Source organism: Diabrotica undecimpunctata, chromosome 7 (assembly GCF_040954645.1).
Source record: "Diabrotica undecimpunctata isolate CICGRU chromosome 7, icDiaUnde3, whole genome shotgun sequence".
Lineage (NCBI taxonomy): Eukaryota > Metazoa > Arthropoda > Insecta > Coleoptera > Chrysomelidae > Diabrotica > Diabrotica undecimpunctata.
Genome location: NC_092809.1, coordinates 25,369,349 through 25,392,471, shown reverse-complemented (window position 1 = coordinate 25,392,471; position 23,123 = coordinate 25,369,349). Strand labels below are relative to the sequence as shown.

Sequence of the window (23,123 nt, the reverse complement as noted above, 5' to 3'; positions counted from 1 at the left end):
CCTGTTTTTTTTCAACACATAATGCTGTTTTAAAATAATAAGGTCTTATATTATTATAATTATTTTTGCACATTTTGAATAAAATCTTTTATGTTTTTCATAAAGTTTTATAATTTCCATATGTTTCGTAGAAACCGTCTCACATCCGATTAGGAAATGTTATTTTGCTCCTTGGACCACCCTGTCCAACTTACAATGTAATTTATATAGATGTGGGGACACAGTTGATGCCACGGTGTCCCGAATACAAAACTGTAGTGTGGCATTAGCGTGATGCCTCACTGTCCCAAGAGTACTATTTAGTGAGACATCATATTGATGCCACCCGGGGCTGAACGTGTTAAATATGCGTTTCTTATAGTTTTGGTATGTATTATATCTATTTATACCCAAAATGTTTCCGTGTCTTCCATATCTTTCGGCTACATAATTTTGTATGCTGATGAGTTAATTAAATTTTGCTTTTTGCAATTATTTTATTAATCTACCTTAACTTGTATGTAATATTAACGTCCTCTATTTTTCCCGAAAATGAATGATTCAAATAACCGGAAATGATCTAAATTATAAAACACATGTGATTGCTTTGTAAGATAGTACTAACGGACAGCCTGTGTATATCTAGAATAAATTCGTTTCATGTTTTAATAGTAATTACATAAAACAGAGCACTAAAATAACATAATTTACATTACGACCGCAAACGCTTCTAGGGTGCTGAATAATTAACACCATAAAGGTGTCCTATAGCGTGAAAACAAATTACCCAATGGAAATAATATCGACACTAATGGTAGGAAAGTTGTACTTAAACAAGTGTATGCAAAACAGCTGAATTATAGCAGAGTATAAAGTTATAGAATAAATTATTTAGCTCTTTTCTAATATAGATTTGATAAACCGTTGAACGATAAAATTAAAATTACATAAAAAGACGGAATATATCAATGAAAAATGCTTTTAACGTCTGGCTTTTAAAAGAGCAGTTAATCAATGGTCTGATTGGATTCGTGCCCTTTAGACCAAAAATAAACATGTTTTAAGCTCTTAAATCGTGGTGACATGTTTTTTTTATAACTCAATTATGCCAGGCTGAGAATTTGGCCACTTAGTACTAAAACATCTAATTAATTATTCAATGTATACAAATGATATAGAAAAGGATTTATTTTTTTACTGTGCCATTTAAAATAAAAAAAAGTAGTTGACATGGTGAGAAATACACTTACGTTTGGATTTCCACTCCAGAAATCGTTTTCAGAAAAGAAAGAATTTTAAAATTAAAATTAAAATAAGGAGGTTATATTCCACCTGTTCACCAAATTTGTTGATTACCTATTATCATTTATAAACAAGGAATTTCACAAGATTGAAGAAAGAAAACAAATATTTTTGGTCGCAGAATACGTGATTTAATTTATGACCTACCTTTTTGTTACACCCTGTATACGAGCCCCTTTCTTTGTAGTTGGATAAATTTTAAAAAACCGTTTGATTATTACACGCCTAATATGCTGCAATATTCTAATTTAAAATAATTAATTTTTTTGTTTGCCGATTGCGAGAGGGGTCAGGCAAGGATGCGTCTTGTCTCCGACGCTTTTCAACGTGTACTCACAGGTCATATTCAGAAAAGTCTTATGGGAAAGAAAAGAGGGAATAAGAATTGGTGGAGAAATCGTAAACACCATGAGATTTGCAGATGACACGGTAATTATGGCTGACGGTATAGAAGAACTACAAACTTTAGTAGATGCAATAAATAAATAGTGAATGCATTCAAATGGGACTTGACATCAACACAGATAAGACCAAATTTATGATAGTATCAAGGAGTCCAATATATAATGAACAATTAACCCTTGGTGGACAGCAAATAGAGAGAGTGACAAAATATAAATATATGGGAGCTTACATCAACACAGAATTAGATCCAGACCAAGAGATCAGGGTGCGAATAGAAATGGCAAGTGCAGCGTTCTTAAAATTCAAGCAATTGTTCTGTGACAAAAATCTGAATACTGCGCTGAGACTGAGGTTTGTTCAATGTTACGTTTGGTCCCAACTATTGTACGGGGTAGAAACTTGGACGTTAAAAGCGCAAACAGTTAAGAAGCTTGAAGCCTTTGAACTGTGGATATACCGGAGAATGTTGAGAATTCCATGGACTGCCAGGGTCACCAATGAGGAAGTTCTGAGAAGGATGGGTCGAGACAAAAAATTGTTGAGAACAATAAAAGTACGCAAGACTGCATACCTTGGACACATACTGAGAAATGATAAATATAGTCTTCTGCAGGTCATCATGCAGGGTAGAGTCGATGGCAAAAAGGGAATAGGTAGAAAGAGGAAATCATGGCTGCGAAATATTCGAAACTGGACAAATATGACTGTAGACGAATTATTCCACGTTGCAAAAGACAGAGAAACTTTTAGAAATGTGATCGCCAACCTCCGTTATTGGGGACGGCATAGTAAGAAGGAGAAGATTTTTTTTGTTATTAAAGTTAGTTTAATTATATTATTATTAGTTTAATTATAATAAATATAAATAAATATAAATGAAATAATAAAATTTAAGAAAACATCAGTAACTCATTATAATTTACTAGTATTTGAAAGTGGTCATATTAAATTGAATTAAATATTACAATGTTTAATATAAATTTCAATTAATTTCTGTAACCAGTCAACTAAAAATTAAAATTAAAGTGAAATTACTAGATTAGTAAAAAACTATTTTTTAATAATATTTTAATATATTAAAGTACTTAAAAAAAATAGTTTATTTTTATTAAATTTAATCAAGGAAATCATTATATATATATATATATATATATATATATATATATATATAAACATATGCTCCACATAATGTGAACATTATGTGGATCAAAATCAAAGATTCTGTTATAAAAACACAGAAAGAAACTCTACAAAAGAAAACAGAAAGCCGAAAACCTTGGATGACTCAAGAAATACTGGAAATCATGGAACAAAGAAGAAAATATAGAAACAAAAACCCAAATAAGTACAGAGAAAAACATAAATTAATAAGAAACAAAATAAAAGAGCCTAAGGAAAAGTGGATGATGGAAACATGCATCGAAGTAGAAGAATTGCAGAAAAAGCATGATCATTATAATTTACATAAAAAAGTGAAAGAATTATCTGGAAAATCACGAACAAATACACCTAATCGATTAATTAACAAAAACAATAAACCTATTTATAACCCAATTGAAATAAAACAAGAATATATATATTAAAGATATTTTTATGGACACAAGAACGGAACCAACACAAATTGGTAACGAGGAAGCTCCAATAATATTAAAATCTGAAGTCCAACATGCTATAAACAACCCAAAATCTGGCAGAGCCCCTGGGCCAGATGAAGTTTATATCGAGCTGATTAAACTTATAGACGAAGACAATTTAAGTGCAATAACTATACTCTTTAACAACATATACAAATCTGGTGAGATCACGATACACTTACACACTTGTGTGTGTATCGTGGGTGAGATACCTACAGAATGACTGCTATCGACCTTTGTTCCGCTACCAAAAACCAAGAACCCTAAACACTGTAATGATTATAGTTTGGCGTACCATTCTCATGGAATGTCTAAAGAGAAAAGGACTCGACAAAAATGACATTAACATAGTGAGAAATCTCTATTGGAACCAACAGGATGTGGTAACATTAGATGGAAATAGCACGGATGCACAACAGAAAAGTAGAGTAGTGAGACAGGGCTGTGTACTTTCACCCCTTAATATATATTCCGAAGAGTTATTTACGCAAGCACTTGAAAACTGTACAGAAGGGATCAAGATAAATGGTGAAAATATAAATAACATTCGTTATGCTGACGATACAGTCATTATCGCTGAAAGTGAGACAGACCTGCAGACGTTACTAAACACAATTTATGATACTGGAGAACAGTTTGGTTTAACAATAAACAAAAAGAAAACCAAAACCATGGTTATCAGTAAGAGGGGCAAAGCCATTACATGGATCTAGATAAAAAATGAAGATATTGAGCAAGTGGACAAAATGAAATACTTAGGAGTCTGGATTACGGAAGATCTGAATTCGAAATCAGAAATTCGCTCAATAATAGAGAAATCAAGAGCAGCCTTTTTGAAAGTGAGGAAATTTCTGGGTAACCAAAGACTCAATCTGCAGATCCGATATCGGATGGTAAAATGTTATATCCACTCTATTCTTCTTTATGGTGTCGAAGCCTGGACTGTTAATGTTGACTTAATGAGAAAACTAGAGGCTTTTGAGATGTGGCTTTTTAGGAGGATTTATTATGAACAAAATGGTGTTGCACAGAATGGGAAGAGACATAGAACTTTTGATCACCAGTAAAAGGCGAAAGACAGCATATTTGGGGCACATACTTAGAAATGATAAGTACGAGTTTTTGCAGCGGATTATGAAGGGTAAAATCGAAGGAAAAAGAGGTCCTGGTAGACGACAAATATCCTGGCTGAAAACCATTCGCGACTGAACCGGGTTAAACACACAGACGCTCTTAAGAAAAGCAGAAGATAGAGACGAATTTGCAATGGTTAGAGCCAACCTTCATTAGTGGAGACGACACTAGAAGAAGAAGAAGATATATAAACATAACCAAACAATTACTGGAAATATGTTTTTGAATAACTGTTTTCATAAGAAAATTAAAATAATATGTGTGGTGTATACTTTGTCTTTAGTTAGGATTTTGTTCAACACCCAAATCACCTCGAGTTTTTGTGCTAATATTTGGGTAATTTTGTAATAGTTTAGTAGGCCCCAATTGTCATAACTTGTTCTTTGTTTTTGTAGTTTAAACTCTGATGAAGTGTATAAATAGACAAAAACTTAGACTTTTAATAAAAAGGCACTTATACGAAGCACCCGAGTTCTATTTGCTTCCTCACTGAAATAAAGGGTATCTCTTAGTGTTATCGTTATATATATATATATATATATATATATATATATATATATATATATATATATATATATATATATATATATATATATATATATATATATATATTTCTAAAGTATTCAACTAGTGAATTCAGAGGTTTAATCGGTCATTCAGGTTGGCAAATAAAAAAAGAAGTCAACTACTTCATAAGTTTATTGAAGACGTTTCGCTTTATATTTCTAAAGCTTCATCAGTTCTCTAAAATATAACAAATGACATTGAGTTTATAAGAAATACAGATATAGTTCATAACTTACAACTCAATATGTAGTATGTTATCGATGTTATCATATCTACTGTACACTTTACTCCTTATTTAAAGCTAACTTAACCAAAAAAGAAAAAACAAAAAACACACAAACTTTGCAGAAAATAATGTTCATATTCGTAGATATGAATATTTAAAATGAACATTACATTTGAAATTTTATAAAATTAAAAGATGATGCCAAAAGGTAGTCATTGTTTACAAATCATTAACTAATAACAAAAAACTCGAAGATCTTGCAGTAGATTTAACAAAAATATTAAAATTTCAGCTTTTTTTGTGGATTAGACCGCTTTTGCATCAGCGTGCCCTTAAAAATATTAATAGGAATGTGGATTAGACCTAGAGTACAATACAATTAAACAGTATCAATGTTGAAAATATGCTTTATTAAAAAAACAAAGTAACAAAAATACTTAATTTTCATCGTTAATGAACTCTTCTTTCTGCTGTATAGTGGATATTATTGTTCTGGTTATTGTGTAAAATCGATGATGTATTGGAGCTATAAATGAAAGTAATTCCAAAATATCTTTATTTTTGCTTCGGTTATTGGACGTCCTTAGGGATAAAGATAATCTAGCTGAAGTATTTCCCTGGGTGTCCTCTTTTTGTCACCACTGATTCTGTAAACATTGGACTTTTTAATTTTTGTGTATCAAGTTTACGATTTGTTATATTTCTCTCTAACTTCTTAGTAGAATAAAAATCGTTTTCTGTCATCTTTATTATCGTAAAATATGCTTTCTTTCGTGCATGTGCTATTACCTTTATCCAGTCGTCAGGTACGTAGATACCTTTAAAAAATCTTTTTTGCTTACTTATTACTCCGAAATCTTGGTCACAGACAAGGTAAGAATGTCGGCTGACTAAAAACTTATGATCAATATTTTCCATCACAATATCAGGATGTGACAAAATAAAATCGCAAAGGACAGCCATTTTAATGTTATGGTTCTACCCTCCGCATTGATCGGAATATAGTATTGCATTTTTTGTTGTAACAACATTTTTAAAATAATGCAGTAAACAGGATCCTTTTTTTGAGGTCCTCGTGATGCTTGTGTCTCATTCCAAACATACATATGAGCATTATTAGTAGCCAAATTATGGACTCCTAAGCCGTAAGTCAACAACAACTGGCGTTTATAGTAAGAAATTTGAGTGCTGATAACTGATGTGGGCAACATTCGCATCAAGTCAAATGCAATCACTGTAATTTCTTCAGGAATATGTTCTGCATACTCTGCATCTTGTTTCATACCACATCTAGCACGGTCTGCTTTTCGTTGGTGAACCTCTAGTGTTACTTCAAATTCACGTTTTTTTGCTTGCACTGTTGAGAACTTTATTTTATCGTTATACAAATCACATTTTTTGCACGAATCCATAATTGGTGCATGGAATCCAGTATTAAATTGGGTATTAAATATTACTGATGAACGATGGTTAGCCCACTCCTGCATTCTTTTACGTATTTATGTATTGAACAATTTTGGTCTATTCCACAACTTCGTGGGTTAGCCCATTCGTGTTTTCAAATTTTTGTTATTTTCTATAATGCAAAATCACCTTACTGGCGAGATTTATGTTATAATATACGAAAATGTTGGTTAGACCGGTTTTGCTTTAAAACTTTATGTCGTTAGAAGTGATTGCAATATATAACTCAATTATCAACAAAACGTTGGTTAGCCCACTCTTGCTCTCATAGCCTCATATCAAAATTGCATTAGGAAGGACACTGAATATTATTTAATTTGTTTATCTAGAATAATAAGTTGGATTTTAGATTGTAATTGTATTATATTATCTATGCATTAATTAGAGGTTCACGTACGTAGAACGAATTTTGTTTGATAAACATTGTATGCTAATAATTTTTGAAGTTATTTTAATCAGTTTATTTTATTACATTATTTTCATATCATATTATGTTGTTTTATTCCGTTATTCTTTGGACCTAACCCATCAGCTGTAAAGTATAGATATTGAAGCACGAGTAAAACTTGAGATAACAAAATTGAAAGGTGTGATATAAATCATAAATCAAAAATTTTAATGTTTTATATATAATTTTTGTAAAGTTTTAAGATTAAAATTCTTGATATCACATTAATATATATATATACATATATATATATATATATATATATATATATATATATATATACATATATATTTGTGAGTTTAATAAAGAAGTTTATAAAAAAATTGACATGTTTTATTCTTAATATCAAAATCCAAATACCCTCTAAAAAACACCCTTCTATGAGTCAAATTACAAAAATTACAAATAGTTTTGATTTATAATATACCAGTATAGATAAAATAATATTTGTGTTGATGGCACACTCCCATACCCCTTAACAAACAGATCGATAATAGAGTGTGTAAAATTTCACCCTCTTTGTAAACATCAGCCGACGACTGATGGTAGAATTATAAAATGCATGAAATACAATGGTTTTGAGCAAGCTTTATTCAAGGGCTGGTTCCGCTTCCTGCTTTTAAATGGATCCTCTAGTCACCGGACTGTAAATAATTTTAGTTTTTAAATCTTTGCACGTATTTTGTGTATGTTCCAATACTAAATATTATTATTTATATGAAACTAGAAACTAGGTAACATAATATTGAAAAGTCTTTATGGAACGGTTTTTTAAAATCGCGGGCACTCAGGTCTCTTATTGATAATAAATCAAGCATTCTTACCCTACAATGCACATATAATCCTGTCATCCTTAGTGAGTCTTAATATGACCACAATAGAAAACCTTAAGTGTCTAATTGAATATTCTGTAAAAAATAACTTTACACGTCTTAACCAAACCCGTCTAACCTGACTCATTTTTTTACTTATGTTTGTTTTTGAAAATGTCCTAGATCTCAGTTACAAACTGTTCGAAGCAGTTGTAGATATTACAAGTAATTAAAAAACAACTGAATAGGGATCAGCTGGTAATCAGGTACCAGCTGATGGCCGTTTGAAGAGGTTTTCTCTCCAGACCCTGGAACTCACGTGAGGCATGGTTATGTGTTGCCTGAAGTTAAATCTAATAAAGTATTAAACATCACTCACTTTTAAACAACAACATGTACATTTTTTACTAACTTCATTTTTTGTAAAGGGTTGTACCCTAATATTTTGGTGGCTCAGGCATGTTAACGTGCTTTTTAACCTGATGATGGAATTATTATTCCGAAAACGTTTGTGTTTTTTGATGTAGCCCTTTTAAGGGTTTTTAAATATATACCTACATACAAAGATTAACCCTCTTTTTATTTAACAAACCTGATAACGTATATAATATGGACGAAAAGGGATGCAGATTGACAATTCATAAGCAACAAATTGTATTTGCTAAAAGGGGAGCAAAACGGGTACATTTAACCGCACCCGAGCACGAAGAAAACGTGTCAATTGTAGGTTGCGGAAATGCCCTTGGTCAACCTGTACCACCTTTTGTGCTTTTTAAAGGCCAAAGGTTTAAATCTGAATGGTCTGATCACTTGCCCCCTGATTCAAAAGCTATTGACACAAATAAAGATAGTATGCCATTCGAAGCATTTGTTTTGTGGCTTGACGATTTCTCTTCATTTAGAAGCCCTGGTCCTACCCTATTAATATTTGATGAAGCTAAAAGTCACCTAGATATTTCCATAGTTAAGGCAGCTAACCGTATGAACATAACTTTATTTTGTCTTCCCAGCAACATGTCACACGAGTTGTAACCCATGGACAAATCAGTGTTTAAAAGCTTTGAGACATTTTGGGACCAAGAAGTACTACAGTTTTTAACAACAAACCCTGTCAAGGCGATTACCAAAATGAGATTTGGAGAAATTTTTACTCCAGTTTGGCTAAAACCAATGACACGATCAAACATTATCTCCGGTTTTGCAGCCACAGGCATTTATTCCTTTAGACCAGACGCTATAACTGAACCTGTCTTTGCACCAAGTTTGATCACTCACAGAGAAGAAGATGGAGTAAACCACAGTAGTTCCCAAAATGTATCAAATGTTAAAAGTTCTAGCAAGGCGATTTCACCCGCACATAAAAACGGAGCGAGTACAAGCGGATATCAAGTGCCAGAGAAAACTAATAACAAAAAAAGAAGCGTTTGATTACTGTTCCAAGTAGCGAATCATCAGATTTTAGTCTTCACGATGACTCACTTGGTGTCTCGAGTGAAGATGAATGAAAAGGTCTAAGAGGAGCAGCAGCTTTGAAGATGACAGTCGATTAACTCCTGACTCCAAATGCTTAAACAGTTCTTTTAAAGATACAGGACTGCTGATTACACTAGAAATGAAATTACCCATCGTGAAGAGAAAGCTCTAGCTTTAAGCAGTAAAGCCCAGCAAGTTACCAAAGATTTGTTCGTACCAATATCAAAATTGAATAAACCAACCAAAGCTGTTAAAAAAGCAACGAGCAGTACGACAAAGAAATCAAGTAATGAAGAATCGTGGTATTGTTTTCTTTGTAACATCTGCAGTAAAGAAGATATGCGCTTGTGCATAGTGTGTCATCACGTGACAAAGAAAAGTTTACTTGCCCTCAATGTTCTTAAGTTATATTTTTCAGAAATGTTTGTTACGTATATACTGGTTAATTGCCTTCATTTTTTCAGAAAAATGTGTTACTTTTAACCGTAGTTCTGCAGTGCCTAATATTGACATGTGTGACAATAATAGGAAATCTGTAATCCTAATATTGCCATTCTCAACGTCAATAAAAAAGTATACTTTATTTAGTTTTTGTTTAGTTTTTTAATACAATTAAAATATATTGTTATAATAAAATACATTTCTTTACTATTACCCAAATTTGTTTTCATTTATTAATAAAAGTGTAGGATTTATTTAGAACCAAACGTTAAGTTGGCAATATGCACTTTGGCACTTACCTTATATCGAGAAAAACAAAGGTAAAATTCTACAAAACAATAATACACCCAGTCCTAACATATGGTTCAGAGACCTGGACTACAACAAAAAGTAATAAAACATGATGCCTGTTTCAAAAGAAAAGTTCTGAGTCGAATCTATGGAGCGGGGAATGACAATGGAGTGTGGAGAAGACGATACAACTTCGAACTTTATAGAATATACCAGGAAACAGATATTGTAAAATATATTAGGTAAGATAGGACGTCTGAGGTGGATAGGGCATCTAATGCGGATGGAACAAAATGACCCAGCTAGAAAAAGCTCTTTGATAGACCCATTGATCAGAGGAGAAGAAGATGAAGACCTAAAACAAAGTTACTTGGTACCATGGACGTGGACGGCGATGGATAGGGATGACTGGAGATAAAGCTGAGTGGATCCTAGCTTCTTGAGGAAGCTAGGACCCACTCAGGGTTGTAAAGCCAAAATGATGATGATTAGTCGAAATTAAGCGTTTAAAATCCTAATTTAAGCTTTTTATAAGACTTCGCAACAATCTAAATAAAAAAAAAGCATATTTTACCTCTTCAAAGTCTCATAAATAAATAATAACCAACAATTTGCTGTTGCATTGACTGGAGAGTTGTTTTTGACATAGCCCTTTATAATAATACCGAGCAGGTTTCAAAAATTCACTAATAATGCTTGAAATCGACCGTTTTTATCCAAAGCTTGGGCTGTAAGGATATACAAGTTACGTCATTTCTGCTGCTGGTACTCATTAAATAATTTTAGAAGCTTATGAAAAATATATTAAGAAATATATAGATATATGCACCGCTCCTCATAAGGTGAATATCTCAATATGATTTTTGATTCTTTTGTTAATAATATTAGGCAAACTCGTGTTAATATATCCAGACTGGAATTTTAATTTTGGGGTTTATAAAATTAAATAATTTTTCGGCTTTTTGAAAAGTTGTATTTGACGTTTTATAAAAATCTTCAAAAATCAATATCCATATACTTATCATCTATCATTTAAACACATCAATAAATACAATCAAATCAAAAAATTAACACAACTTAAAAATCTCGTCTTACAGGAACTATATTTTGATTGTACTACAGTTACAATTTATAGGTAAAATATTTTAAGTACAGTTTTCATTTTTGTCGAAGATAAAAATCAAAAATGTGAATAATGTTTTGTCTTTTAATAATGCTCCCGTTTTAAGTTTGATGTAGAAGTCCATCGAGATCTTGCATTGACGTTATAATCTATGGCTATAATCGGAACAGAACTAATTTTAAAATCCTTTTACTATTATAGTACAGAAATTTCATTTCACAATATATCCTATATAGGCCAAACAAATCGTAGAATTCAAAATAGGATTTATGAACATTCCATTTCTGTTCACAATTCCGATTCAATTTCAGCTCTCGGTCAACACCATCTTCATACAGGTCACAAAATTGATTTTGAAAACTCCAGAACTATAGCCCACATCCGCTTTTATACACCAAGAATTATCCGAGAAGCCATAGAAATAGAAAAAACACCAAATTGCCTTAATAAAAGAGATGACGCGATACGGTTACCTTCTACATGGAGACCTCTTATAAACAAAATATAGCTTCCTCCATCCTCGAATCAAAATCCCACTGTCGGAAATGTTCGCGCCAACTCTCGCGCCAATCCCCACCCTAACCCCCACCTAGGCCACGTCACCATCGACGGCATAAATGAACCGTCCCCGTTCTTTGTTTCCTGCTCCTGGTCAAACTGGCTCTGGAGAAGACCCTTTCTGCTGAGACGGACGTAGCTGGAATTGATAGTGGCCAAATGAGCCATGGTATCAAATTTGCCTCGTCAGCGAGTTACGAGTTTATCGAAAAATCGTCTTACCCTAGAGAGTAGTAGTAGTAGTAGTACTAAATAGTTTCTATTATTGTCTAGAAATGTTATGAGTAATATATTTAACTAAATCGATTGTTTTTTATGTAAATTGCGTCATTACTTATTTGAAAACTGTTGTCTTGGATTTTCATGTTAAAATATTTTTCCTATAAATTGGTGATTTTAAGTACTATGTAGTTTCTTCTTGCTTAGTAATTTATATAATTATACACATCATCACAAGCAACCGTTCCCCCAACACCCGCACCAAGGCACTTTTCCACTTAACGCTACATTTGGCAATGTTGACATTTTCCTTCGATGTTCCGCTGTGTCGCAACTGCTGAGACTGTTTGTCCTTTCTCGATCTGAAAACTCATCGAAATAGAGATTGGAACCGAATCCTAACCCTAACCGGTGCTCTAATATATTAGATCGGTCGGTACATATGCTGAAAGAACGTTCTCTAAGTATCCGTTGATCAGCGGCGTTGCTGTGCCGTCGTTGTCGACTTCTTTCTGCTTTTCGGTGCTTTTTATGCTTCTTTGACTGACCTAAAACAAATAAAAAATGTTATCAGCTTATCGATTAGATAAAAAATAAATCGTGTAAGAAGGATACAAATGACAAACGTTTAATGTTCAATGGCGACGATGTATAAAAAAGAATAGACTATCACAAATTATTTGTTAATGTATTGTTTTTATGGAAAACACTAGAATAGAATAGAAATATATTTTTATAGCTTCGCACACTCTGATAGAATTTATTCGTTTATATATATCGAAATGTGTAAATGATATAAATTATAATCATGTAAAAGCTCTTGTTTCAATCAGTATGTTTATAGATTCTTACGTGATTCTGTTGAGGACTAATTGGCAACCGTTGAACATTGAGGAATCGCCATTTTGCATCAGTACAATTTCAAAAGATCTAAGAACATACTGAGTAACAAAAAAAAAAGGCTTTTAAACAGCGTACAGTGACGAGTGCCTTAAAAACCGGCAAAATAACGCAAAAGACAGAAAAAATAAGTGTCATAACATAACATTCGGCACTCGACACTGAGGAGTAGGCAGATTGAGACCATGTACTCGAATGGAACCCTATCCCTCTTGATAATGGCTCCAAAATGAGTGCCGAAACGTCGACTTTAAATTCTCAACTCAGTTCTTCCCGAGAACTCAATAATTTTCAGTTACCTGACCGCGAAAATTTATCCGAACATTTCAGTGAATTTTTAAATAGAACCTTTTTTATTTCCTGGGTTTGTCGGTCTGTTGTAAATAAAAATACTCAAATATTCCTTAAACGTTTCGGCTATTTGCCATTTTCAATAAGCACTTATTGGAGTGCTTATTCAGCGTATTTTTCCGAACATGCTCACCAGTTCAAAAACCATAATTGAACGAGCGATATTGGCAGCAAAAAACACAGATGTTGAATGCGACCATTCTGAATTTTCTTTCAGCAAAGTGTTTTTTTTTTCGTTGAAATCAGTTGACACAGTTCTAAATCAGGAGTTTTTGAATTCATAGGAATTGCCTGGACTCCCACTTAATAATTTACTATTAAAAGTAGGACCAGTTCTTATTATGCTGCGTAGCATTAATCAACCTCGACTGTGCAATGAAACAGGACCGACTGTGACCAGGCTAATAAATAATGTCATTGAGGCAATGATCATCAAGTAAAACAGAAAGGAGATGATATATTGATCTCGCATATATCGATGATTCCAACGAAAGTACCATTTGATTTTAAACGTTTATAATTTACCGTACGTTTGGCTTTAGCAATGACAATAAATAAATCACAAAGCCAACCATTGGAAGTTTGCGGAATTGACTTTTGAAGTTTCCATGTTTCGCGAATGGACAATTATACGCGCGTCGGAAAACCATCATTGCTGTATATTTATGCAACGCAAATAAATGAAAATATTGTTTATCAGAAAGCATTTCTTTCATCAAGGAAGTTCTTGGTGAAAGAAATATAAATAAAAATAAATCGTTCCCAAGGCAAAGAACTCCATAGTTTTGTAAAGAAGTGAAGGAAAAATGTAAAGAAAAGAAAAAAGCTTACCTGAAATACATGTCAACCAAAACACGAGAGGCATACCATAATTACAAGATAATAAGAAACAAAACACATGCACTTATAAAAAAAATAAAAAGTGATCACTGGGAACGCTTTTCGAAAGAAATGGAACATAATTTTTATGGTCTGCAAAAGGAAATATGGGGCTTTATAAGAGGTCAAAGAATGGAGTAGAACCGGACACACCAGAAATTACCACAAAGTAACAACTTGATATAAATATACAGGAAGTTCGTAAAATACTTGAATTGAAAAGCTGAAGAACAGAAAAGCAGCAGGTAAAGACGGGATACCAAACGAATTACTGACATATTGTGCAGCAGCAATTTTAGAACAATTAACAACATTTATTAATAAAATTATAAACACAATAAAATATGGGAAGAATGGGGAACGAGCGAACTAATTCTACTATTTAAAAAAAGAGATAAAAATAGCCAAAGTACTACAGGGGTATAAACTTGTTAAATACTAAAACATCTAAGATTATAAAAGAACTAATAAATCAGAAGATAAGTTTAGTAGATGAACAACAAGGTTTTCGTACTGGAAGAACGTGTATAGATACAATATTCGTCATAAAACAAACTACTGAGAAATCACTATAATAGACTAGCATTTCTGTGTCGGATTGACTTAAAAGAAATTTGACAGAGTAAGACTCAAGGATGTAATCCATCTCTTGTATAATAAAGAAGTTTCCCTAAATATTATAAAAACTATTGGAAACCAAAACATACCAAAACAACAAAAATGGAAGTCAGAATAGATGGACAACTTACAGAACCTATAGAAATAGGCAGCGGAATAGAAATAAGACAAGGTGAATCATTGAGCCCCATGCTCTTTAATTTAATCATGAATAAAATCATCAAAAGCGTTAACAAAGGAAGAAGTCCAGAATGGAAAATAAAGAAGTAAAAATACTCTGTTACGCAGACAACGAATATTGGTAGCCCAAGATGAATATAGTCTCCAAAGACTGGTTCACAAATTTAACATAAGCGCAAAAGACTTTAATATGGCAATCTCAGAAAACTAAAACAATAGTAATCACGTAATCAGCAATGAACCAATCAAATGTAAAATAGAAATTGATGGCATTAGTATTGAACAAGAAATAGAAATAAAATACCTTGGTATTACACTGTCCACTTATGGAGACCTGGACAAAGAAGGGAGAAATCAAGTACAAAAAGCAAATAGATTGGCAGGATACCTTAATAACACCATGCCGAAACAGACACATTTATACTGAGATGAAGTCAAGCAATTATAAAGCCATTGTAAGACCAATAATGACATATGTCTCAGAAACAAGACCCGACACAGCCACAACACAAAGGCTACTGGAAACGGAAGAGATGAGAGTACTGAGAAGAATTAGAAATACGCTGAGAGATGAAGACATTAGAAATGTAACGTACAGTTATATTACAACGTCCAGAATAGACACTAAATAGAAAAAATAATGGAATAACCACATAAGCAGAATGGGGGAGACCCGTGTCGTTAAATAGCAAGATATAAATTAGTGATGTAACGAATGTCAGTTTTTGAACATTCGCGAATGCGAATATATGCCACCGACATTCGCAAATACGAATGCGAATGCGAATATTCAGTTTTTTTTTAATTTGGTAATTTTAGTTGTCTCCGGCACTGCCCGCAGTCTCATTTGCGTGAGGTGTGTAGTTAGATAAGTTCAGATAAATTTATTAATTCAGCAATTTTCAGAACAATAAAATTATACAAATCATGTACTGTATTACATTACAGTGTAGTGTACATTATAATATGTATCTTGTTCCGAAAATTGCTGAATTAATAAATTTATCTGAACTTATCTAACTGAAGTCGAACTGTTTGTTTGTTTGTTTAAACTCTTTACATAAAAACTACATAAAAACACATAGACTATTTTCAATTTATAGTTTAATAATTCTTAGACTTTTTCAAGATGAGATGATTGTCTAAAATTAAAAACTTTTGGATAATAAAAGTTTCAGAGAATAATTCGTTTTTGTTTGTTTACACTGCATCATTCATTTTTTGTTTTCTAATTTTATAGTTTTCTAAGCTTGTAAAATAAAGTGAGATTTCTCATAAAAAAATGGGATGATAAAAAAACTAAGAAGTGAATGGATTTTTATTGTATTAACCTAATCTTCAAATTATTTTTTTTATACATATTTATATTCGCAAAACATTCGCACAAATTTCGCGCATGCGAATGCGAATATGCAAAAATATGCGAATATTCGCGAATGCGAATGCGAATATTCGTTACATCACTAATATAAATCACCAATCGGCAGAAGAAGTATTGCACGACCGCGCAGAAGATGGAGTGACAACATTTCATAGAGGTATTAGAAGAGTAAAGCTTTACATTGATTCAACTTATTTCACACAGAATAGGTTTGAGTATTTTTTTGGTTTTTTTCTGTTAATTTTTTAGACACATTATTTAATACTAAGGCGGTACAAAGGTCGCTAAATCAGCTAGTTTATTTATATAAGCAAATACATAGTAATAAAACTAAACCAAATGCAAAGGTGCTTTGATTTAACTAAACGCAAATACATGATAAAAACAAAATACTGTCTATATAGTTTCCCGGAAATTATTTAATTCTTCACTGCAATTACATTAACCAGAGTCACAATTGAAACCATTGTTGCATGATCCATTACCAATTGAATGAGCACAAATAAATGGTAATGCATTTTTCATTATAAAATTAATGGTTTTTTAATTTGTTCTATAGGACACACACAACGAGGATACACCATGTATTTTATTAATCAAAGATTAATATGGTTGTTTATTACACATTTAGATTTAAGTAAACCTAATATTCACATTTAAATGTGTTTTCCTTATAGTCCAGGAAAATAAATATTTCTCAAGACTTCGCAATAGGCAAGTATTGTAAAACCGCAAAAAAAAAGATTTTTATAACTCAAATTTTACAAAAGTTATAAACAATTAGCAATATATAAGCAATATGAAAAAGCTCCTCATAAGCAGGGATTTGTCTCTTTCCCTAAAACTACGTCTAGTTAAGTGCTACATTTTTCCGATCTTACTGTATGGTGTGGAGGCCTGGACGCTGACGGAGACGCTCACGAGAAAACTAGAAGCATTCGAAATGTCACCAACATAGAAGTAATCCAAAGAATCGGAAAGGAGAAAGAAATCGTGAATACAATTAAACAAAGAAAGCTTGAATATCTAGGCCACATATTGAGACACGATAAGTACCGTCTACTGCAATTGATTGTCCAGGGAAAAATAGAAAGTAAGCGAGGGCTAGGCAGGAGAAGACACTCGTGGCTCCAAAATCTGAGGAAGTGGTTCGGGCTCACATCGGTCGAACTATTCAGAAGCGCCGCAAACAAGTCAAGAATTGCCATGTTAATAGCCAACGTTCGCAACGGACAGGGCACTTGAAGAAGAAGAAGATATACAATTAACGATTTTGCCTTATTTTGCTACTTTTGGTACAAATTAATTTTAAAAACTTTAAAATAAGCCATTTTTTCTATCTCTTGACAGATAAAATGTTTATATCTATCTATGTATATAAAAGGCTAGGATGACACGTCATTCAGTTTGTCAAAGAAAACGCCTAGCGCCACCTTGGAAAGAAATCTGAACTACCAAGTGACACTTAATCAAATTTCATTCTTGAAATGATACGGTTGATTTATTGTTAATGCGTTCTACAAATTGATGATTCAAGTACACTTACTCGGAAATTTTACTACTTCATTAATAATTAAATTTTTCGCAAAATTGCTAAAAATATAGGTTACTGTAATCGTAAGGTAAGATTTATTAAGCAAAATATTTTAAAGCTTTATGTTAGAAGTAAAGGGGCTATACCGTTTCTGCCTCATTTCCCATGTAAAGTCCCATGAGAAAATGATAAGGTTCATTCAACTCATTTGAGAGTGTTATGGTGGTGGGGGTAGAATAATTCGTCGGATCGTGACGTATTCTATCTGCTGCTCCAATAAATGGTCGGGTTCTGACACCCGTACCATAACGAAATTTTTTAATGTGTCTTTTTGGAGTACAGTGTACAGTTCTTTTTGTGTTTTTTCATTGATAAAGATGATAAATGAAGGGGTTAGAATACAAAGGGTACAAGTACCTTTGTCTTATAAAATGAGATACATGTACTCCTGAAAACTAGATTCAATTATTTATTGGAATACATAGGATCCAAGTGCATTTTGTAACTCCTAACGCCACCTTTTGGGTATTAGAAAAGTATGTGAATATAATTGTAGATATCGTTAGAATACAACGGATGTAAGTGTACTTGTACCCTTTGTATTCTTACTTAATCAGCCTTGGGTGACTTTAATATACCTTACTTTTAGTACAATACTTTGAATTATTGTTTTTGTGTTCATTTGTTAATTAGCTAAAGCTAAACTAAAACGTTTTAACTAATAGATAAATATTACTACTGACGAATCATAACAATGGAGAGCGACGAAGGTAAGTTTTTTGTTAATTTTAAACAATAGTATTACACTATTCACATTTATTTTTCCTAAATTTTGTGAGGTTATTTATTTTTGTTTTCAGATCCTTACAAAACCGATGAAGATGACTCTTACCACCCTTCTGGGAGCAGTACTGATAGTGAAACAGGTTATAGGAATGAAGCCAACTCTATAACAAATGAGGCAATGTCATCCGTAAGTAGTCTATCTTCTAAAAAAACTAGAAAACGGCACGAATCCTCATGGAAAATTAAAAAACGTCAAAATCTACGAATCCACGGGAAAGAGTATGTGTGCCGTAAATTGAAATTACACGAGGCCAAATCTTTAGTCGCGTATCCACATCAATGTCGTTATAAATGTACAGAAAATATATCTCAAAATGAAAGACATCAATTATTTAATGCGTTTTATGAACTGCCATCGTACGAACATCAGACATCATTCTTGTCGTCGTGTATAAAAAAAGTAGATGTTGCAAAAAGAAAAATGAACAGAAACATAAGCAAGGGTTTTAGTACACAAATTTTTTTGTTGCAAAAACGAGTGTGCAAGCCATATTTTTTAAAAACGTTTGACATTTCAAACAAAAGATTTACATTTGTATGCAAAAAAACCAGTGACCTTGGAATAGTTGAACCAGATAAAAGAGGTAAAGGACCGAGCAATAGAAAGATCAGTGGAAACGACACAAAATTGATTACTGATCACCAAATGATGATCAACAAATTTCCGAGATACAGAAGTCACTATTCTAGGAAAGACAATGCCGCTTCAAGGTATTTGTCTTCAGAGTTAAACGTACAGTGTATGTATAATCTATACAAAGAGATCTGCCTTGAAGATAATAGGACCCCAGTCAAGTTATCTTATTACAGATATATGTTCAATAATCATTTCAATTTACGATTTCATAGACCACATTCTGATACCTGTTCCAGATGTGATAAGTACCAAAATATTATTAAACACTCAACAGATCAAAGAAATGTCGCTGAAACTAAGGTTCAACTATCTGTCCACCAACGTAAAGCTGAGCCAGCCTGTGAAACAAAAAAAAATTGATATAGATACCTACATATCTTCAGCAGATACCTTAGTTGTATGTTTTGATCTGCAACAAACTTTACCCACTCCGCTGATCACAACATCTAAAGTATTTTATTTGAGGCAGTTGTGGACATATAATTGTTGTGTTTACGATTTGTTGCACAACAAGGCTCATATGTTTACGTGGTCTGAAAATATTGCTTCGAGAGGGTCACAGGCAATAGGATCGTGTCTTCTGCAGTTCATCAAGTCGCTACCACCAACCGTAACAAAACTTATTGCCTACAGTGATTCCTGTGTAGGGCAAAATAAAAATAAATACATAAGCAAATTGTTCATGTTTCTTGTACAAGCTACTCACTTAGAGGAAATCCACCATAAATTTTTAGAACCTGGACACACGTATATGGAATGTGATCGTGCATTTGCTCTGATTGAACAAGCCAAAAGAAAAAATCCACAAGTATTTATCCCACAACATTGAACTTCCGTTATAAAATCATCTGCAAGAAGTTTTGTTGTGCATGAAATGACTTAACAAATGTTTTTTACATTCCAAAAATTAAATACTTTAATAAACAATCCAAAACTAGATGTGGAAAAAAAGCCTCTATATTTTAGAGAGATAAACCACTTTAAATACTCTAAAGATGCTGCAATATTTTCATTTCAATTTAAACATACTCTTCAAGAGGACTTTCCGTTTTCTAAATGGGTATCCGTTTTACCAAGAGGTCGACTTTCCCTCAAATTAGAGAATATATTGTCCACAACTACCGACAATATAACGATTACCACAGCAAAGTGGAAGGATCTCCAAACATTACTAGACTATATACCACCTGTCTATCATCAGTTTTACAAGGATCTACCTCATAAGGAACAAAAAAAGAAAGAGACAAAAGCAAGGGAGTCTACAACTCGAAAGTCCAATAATATGACAGCTTCAACTTCCAGGGTAGCGCATGAATCAGATTCTGACAACGATATGGATGATAGTGCCATAATTGACTCTGATTATGAGAATGTATAGTAAAATATGTGTTATTATGTGAATAAATTTATAATAGCCTATAGATATTTTGTTTCTACCTGTTACTAATGCTGAAATAATGCTGGAATACAACGAGTACAAGTAACTTTTTGCATTTTTTATGGAAAAAAAGCTTTAAATTTTTAAACTACTAATGCTAGAATATATCATTTGTCTTATATTTACCTTCTTTATCGAAATTGTAAAGTTTTTTTAACTGCAGATTTTACTGTAGCAAATTAAGTTTAAAGCCAGTTTACTCAATATATTGGAATTAGTACTTATACCCTTTGTATTCTAACCCCTTCAAATATAACCAGCCTTTTCCTGTAATTTTATTCATTAATCATTACTAAATGATCTCTCCTAGTAGTGATACTTAAATATTTGACCATAGCTCTGAAGACGGCGTTGTAAGCCTAAAGCAAAATTATTTACACACTTCAAAAATACTTTCCTTTTTCTATCTGTTCTATCTTTTCTATCTCAAGTTTTCTTACAAACTCTCTCTGATGACGGGTAGACCCAGAAACACGTGTTAGGGAGTGGTAAGAAACTCAAATTAAATCGAAACGCAACCATTTTCGTATACTGATGATCATATACAAATAAATAACACTAACATCACTCAAGTAACTTGGTATAACTGTTGCAGACACGAGATAGGCATCGAAACGGACAATCAATCATATGAGATTAAAAGAAGAATATGTCTCACCTGGACAGCATTTGCAAAATTCTTCTTCTTATATAGACATGACGCTGTCTGTTTTTCAATGTGCCTACAGTAAGTTGTCGTTCCATCGTTTTTATGGTCTGTCTACTGATCGTCTTCCTATTGGGGAACCGTCTCTTGCCGTCTTTATTACTCTATTTGTTGTTATTCGGCTTATATGATCATCCCATTCTATTCTTCAGTTTCTTAGCCAGTCCTTGATGTTCTCCACCTTGCAACTACGTCGTATATCTGTACTTCTAGCTCTGTCCCATAGTGTATTACCATCACTGTTTCTAAGTGTTTTTATCTCTGCTGTTTCTAACATCATTTTTGTCCTTTGTGTTAGGTCGTTTTACTGCCGCTTTGTGTTTGGTCGTATGTCATTATTGGTATTTTGTAAATTCACTCTTTCGTTTCTTTCCCGATATTTTTATTTGTCCATATTGTTTCATTCACGCAACTTGCGGCTCTGTTTTCTCTATTCACTTGATCTTCCACTTCTATTTGGAGTTTTCCGTAGCTAGATAATGTGATAGATAGATATTTAGACTCCATAACTTGTTCTGTTATCTGACCTTCCATCTCCAATTTACGTCTTAGTAAATTTGCTGTTATAACCGTCTTTTTTTGGGAAATTTACATGGTATATTTTGTGGCGGTCACATTAAATTGGTGCAACATACTTTGAGACAGTGTAGCGTCGTCTGTATAGATTATTTTAAGTTTTCTCCCATTTGTTATCCTTTTTTAGTTCTTACTTTTTTATTATTTCATCCATAATCAGATTAAATAATGGAGGACTTAGGGAATCTCCCTGTCTTATCCCATTGCCAGATTCAATAGGATCAGTTAGTTCTTCTTCTACTTTTACTTTTATTGTGTTGTTTTGGTAGATATGTTCGATCGTTTTGATTATTCCTAAAGGTATCTCACTTGCGTACAATAAGTGGATAACGTCCTTTAATTTGATCTGGTCGAATGCCTTCTTAAGGTCCACAAAACATAGATATGCCGGTTTGTTGTATGCTAACGATTTCTCTTGCAGTTGCTCATTATAAATATAGCGTCGGTGCATGATTTTCCCGACCTAAAACCTTGTTGTTTTTCTGCTACTGATATCATTGCATTCAGTTTATTTGTTATCACTTTGGTTGTTAATTTTAGTATTGTGATTAATCTGTAATTTTCCGGGTCCGATTTGTCTCCTTTTTTGAAGAGACGTGTTAGGATGCTTGATCTGCATTATTGAGGAATTCTGTTTTGTTCTATTATATTTGCAAAATTAAACTACATATTAAAGTCTGATACTCCCATATATCTGACAAGAAAAGTTTCCAATCAATGTGCACTTCCTGTCCTAATCTAGAGTGCTGAAACCCTTTCGAAGACATGAAAGAATATACAAAAAATGTATATAATGCAGAGAAATATGAAGAGATCAATGCTGGGAGTAAGTCAAAAGGACCGAGTTCCAAATCAAATGATCAGGAACAAGACGGAGGTGCAATCTGTTCCACGCTGTTGAGGCTATTTTGCATCTAAAATTTAATTGGGTTGGACATCTTCGTAGAATGACGGATGAGCGGTGGATAAGAAAGGTAGTGGAATGGCGCCCGAGACACGAA

The 23,123-nt window shown here is 32.9% G+C and overlaps 2 protein-coding genes across 10 annotated transcripts in view; one reads left to right on the top strand and one right to left on the bottom strand.

The window, feature by feature from the left end:
- LOC140445087 (tyrosine-protein kinase transmembrane receptor Ror-like) overlaps window positions 1-23,123 on the top strand; it is a 275,808-nt gene that overhangs the window by 47,448 nt on the left and 205,237 nt on the right. The gene's annotated exons all lie outside the window — the stretch shown is intronic.
- Window positions 11,160-23,123, bottom strand: part of LOC140445084 (uncharacterized) — a 107,731-nt gene continuing 95,767 nt past the window's right edge. For all 7 annotated transcript variants that reach the window (XM_072536893.1, XM_072536890.1, XM_072536895.1 and 4 more), the window contains one exon: window positions 11,160-12,624. In XM_072536893.1, coding sequence (XP_072392994.1) covers window positions 12,308-12,624 — 317 coding nt within the window. In that variant the 3' untranslated portion in view covers window positions 11,160-12,307. The remainder of the gene's footprint in view (window positions 12,625-23,123) is intronic.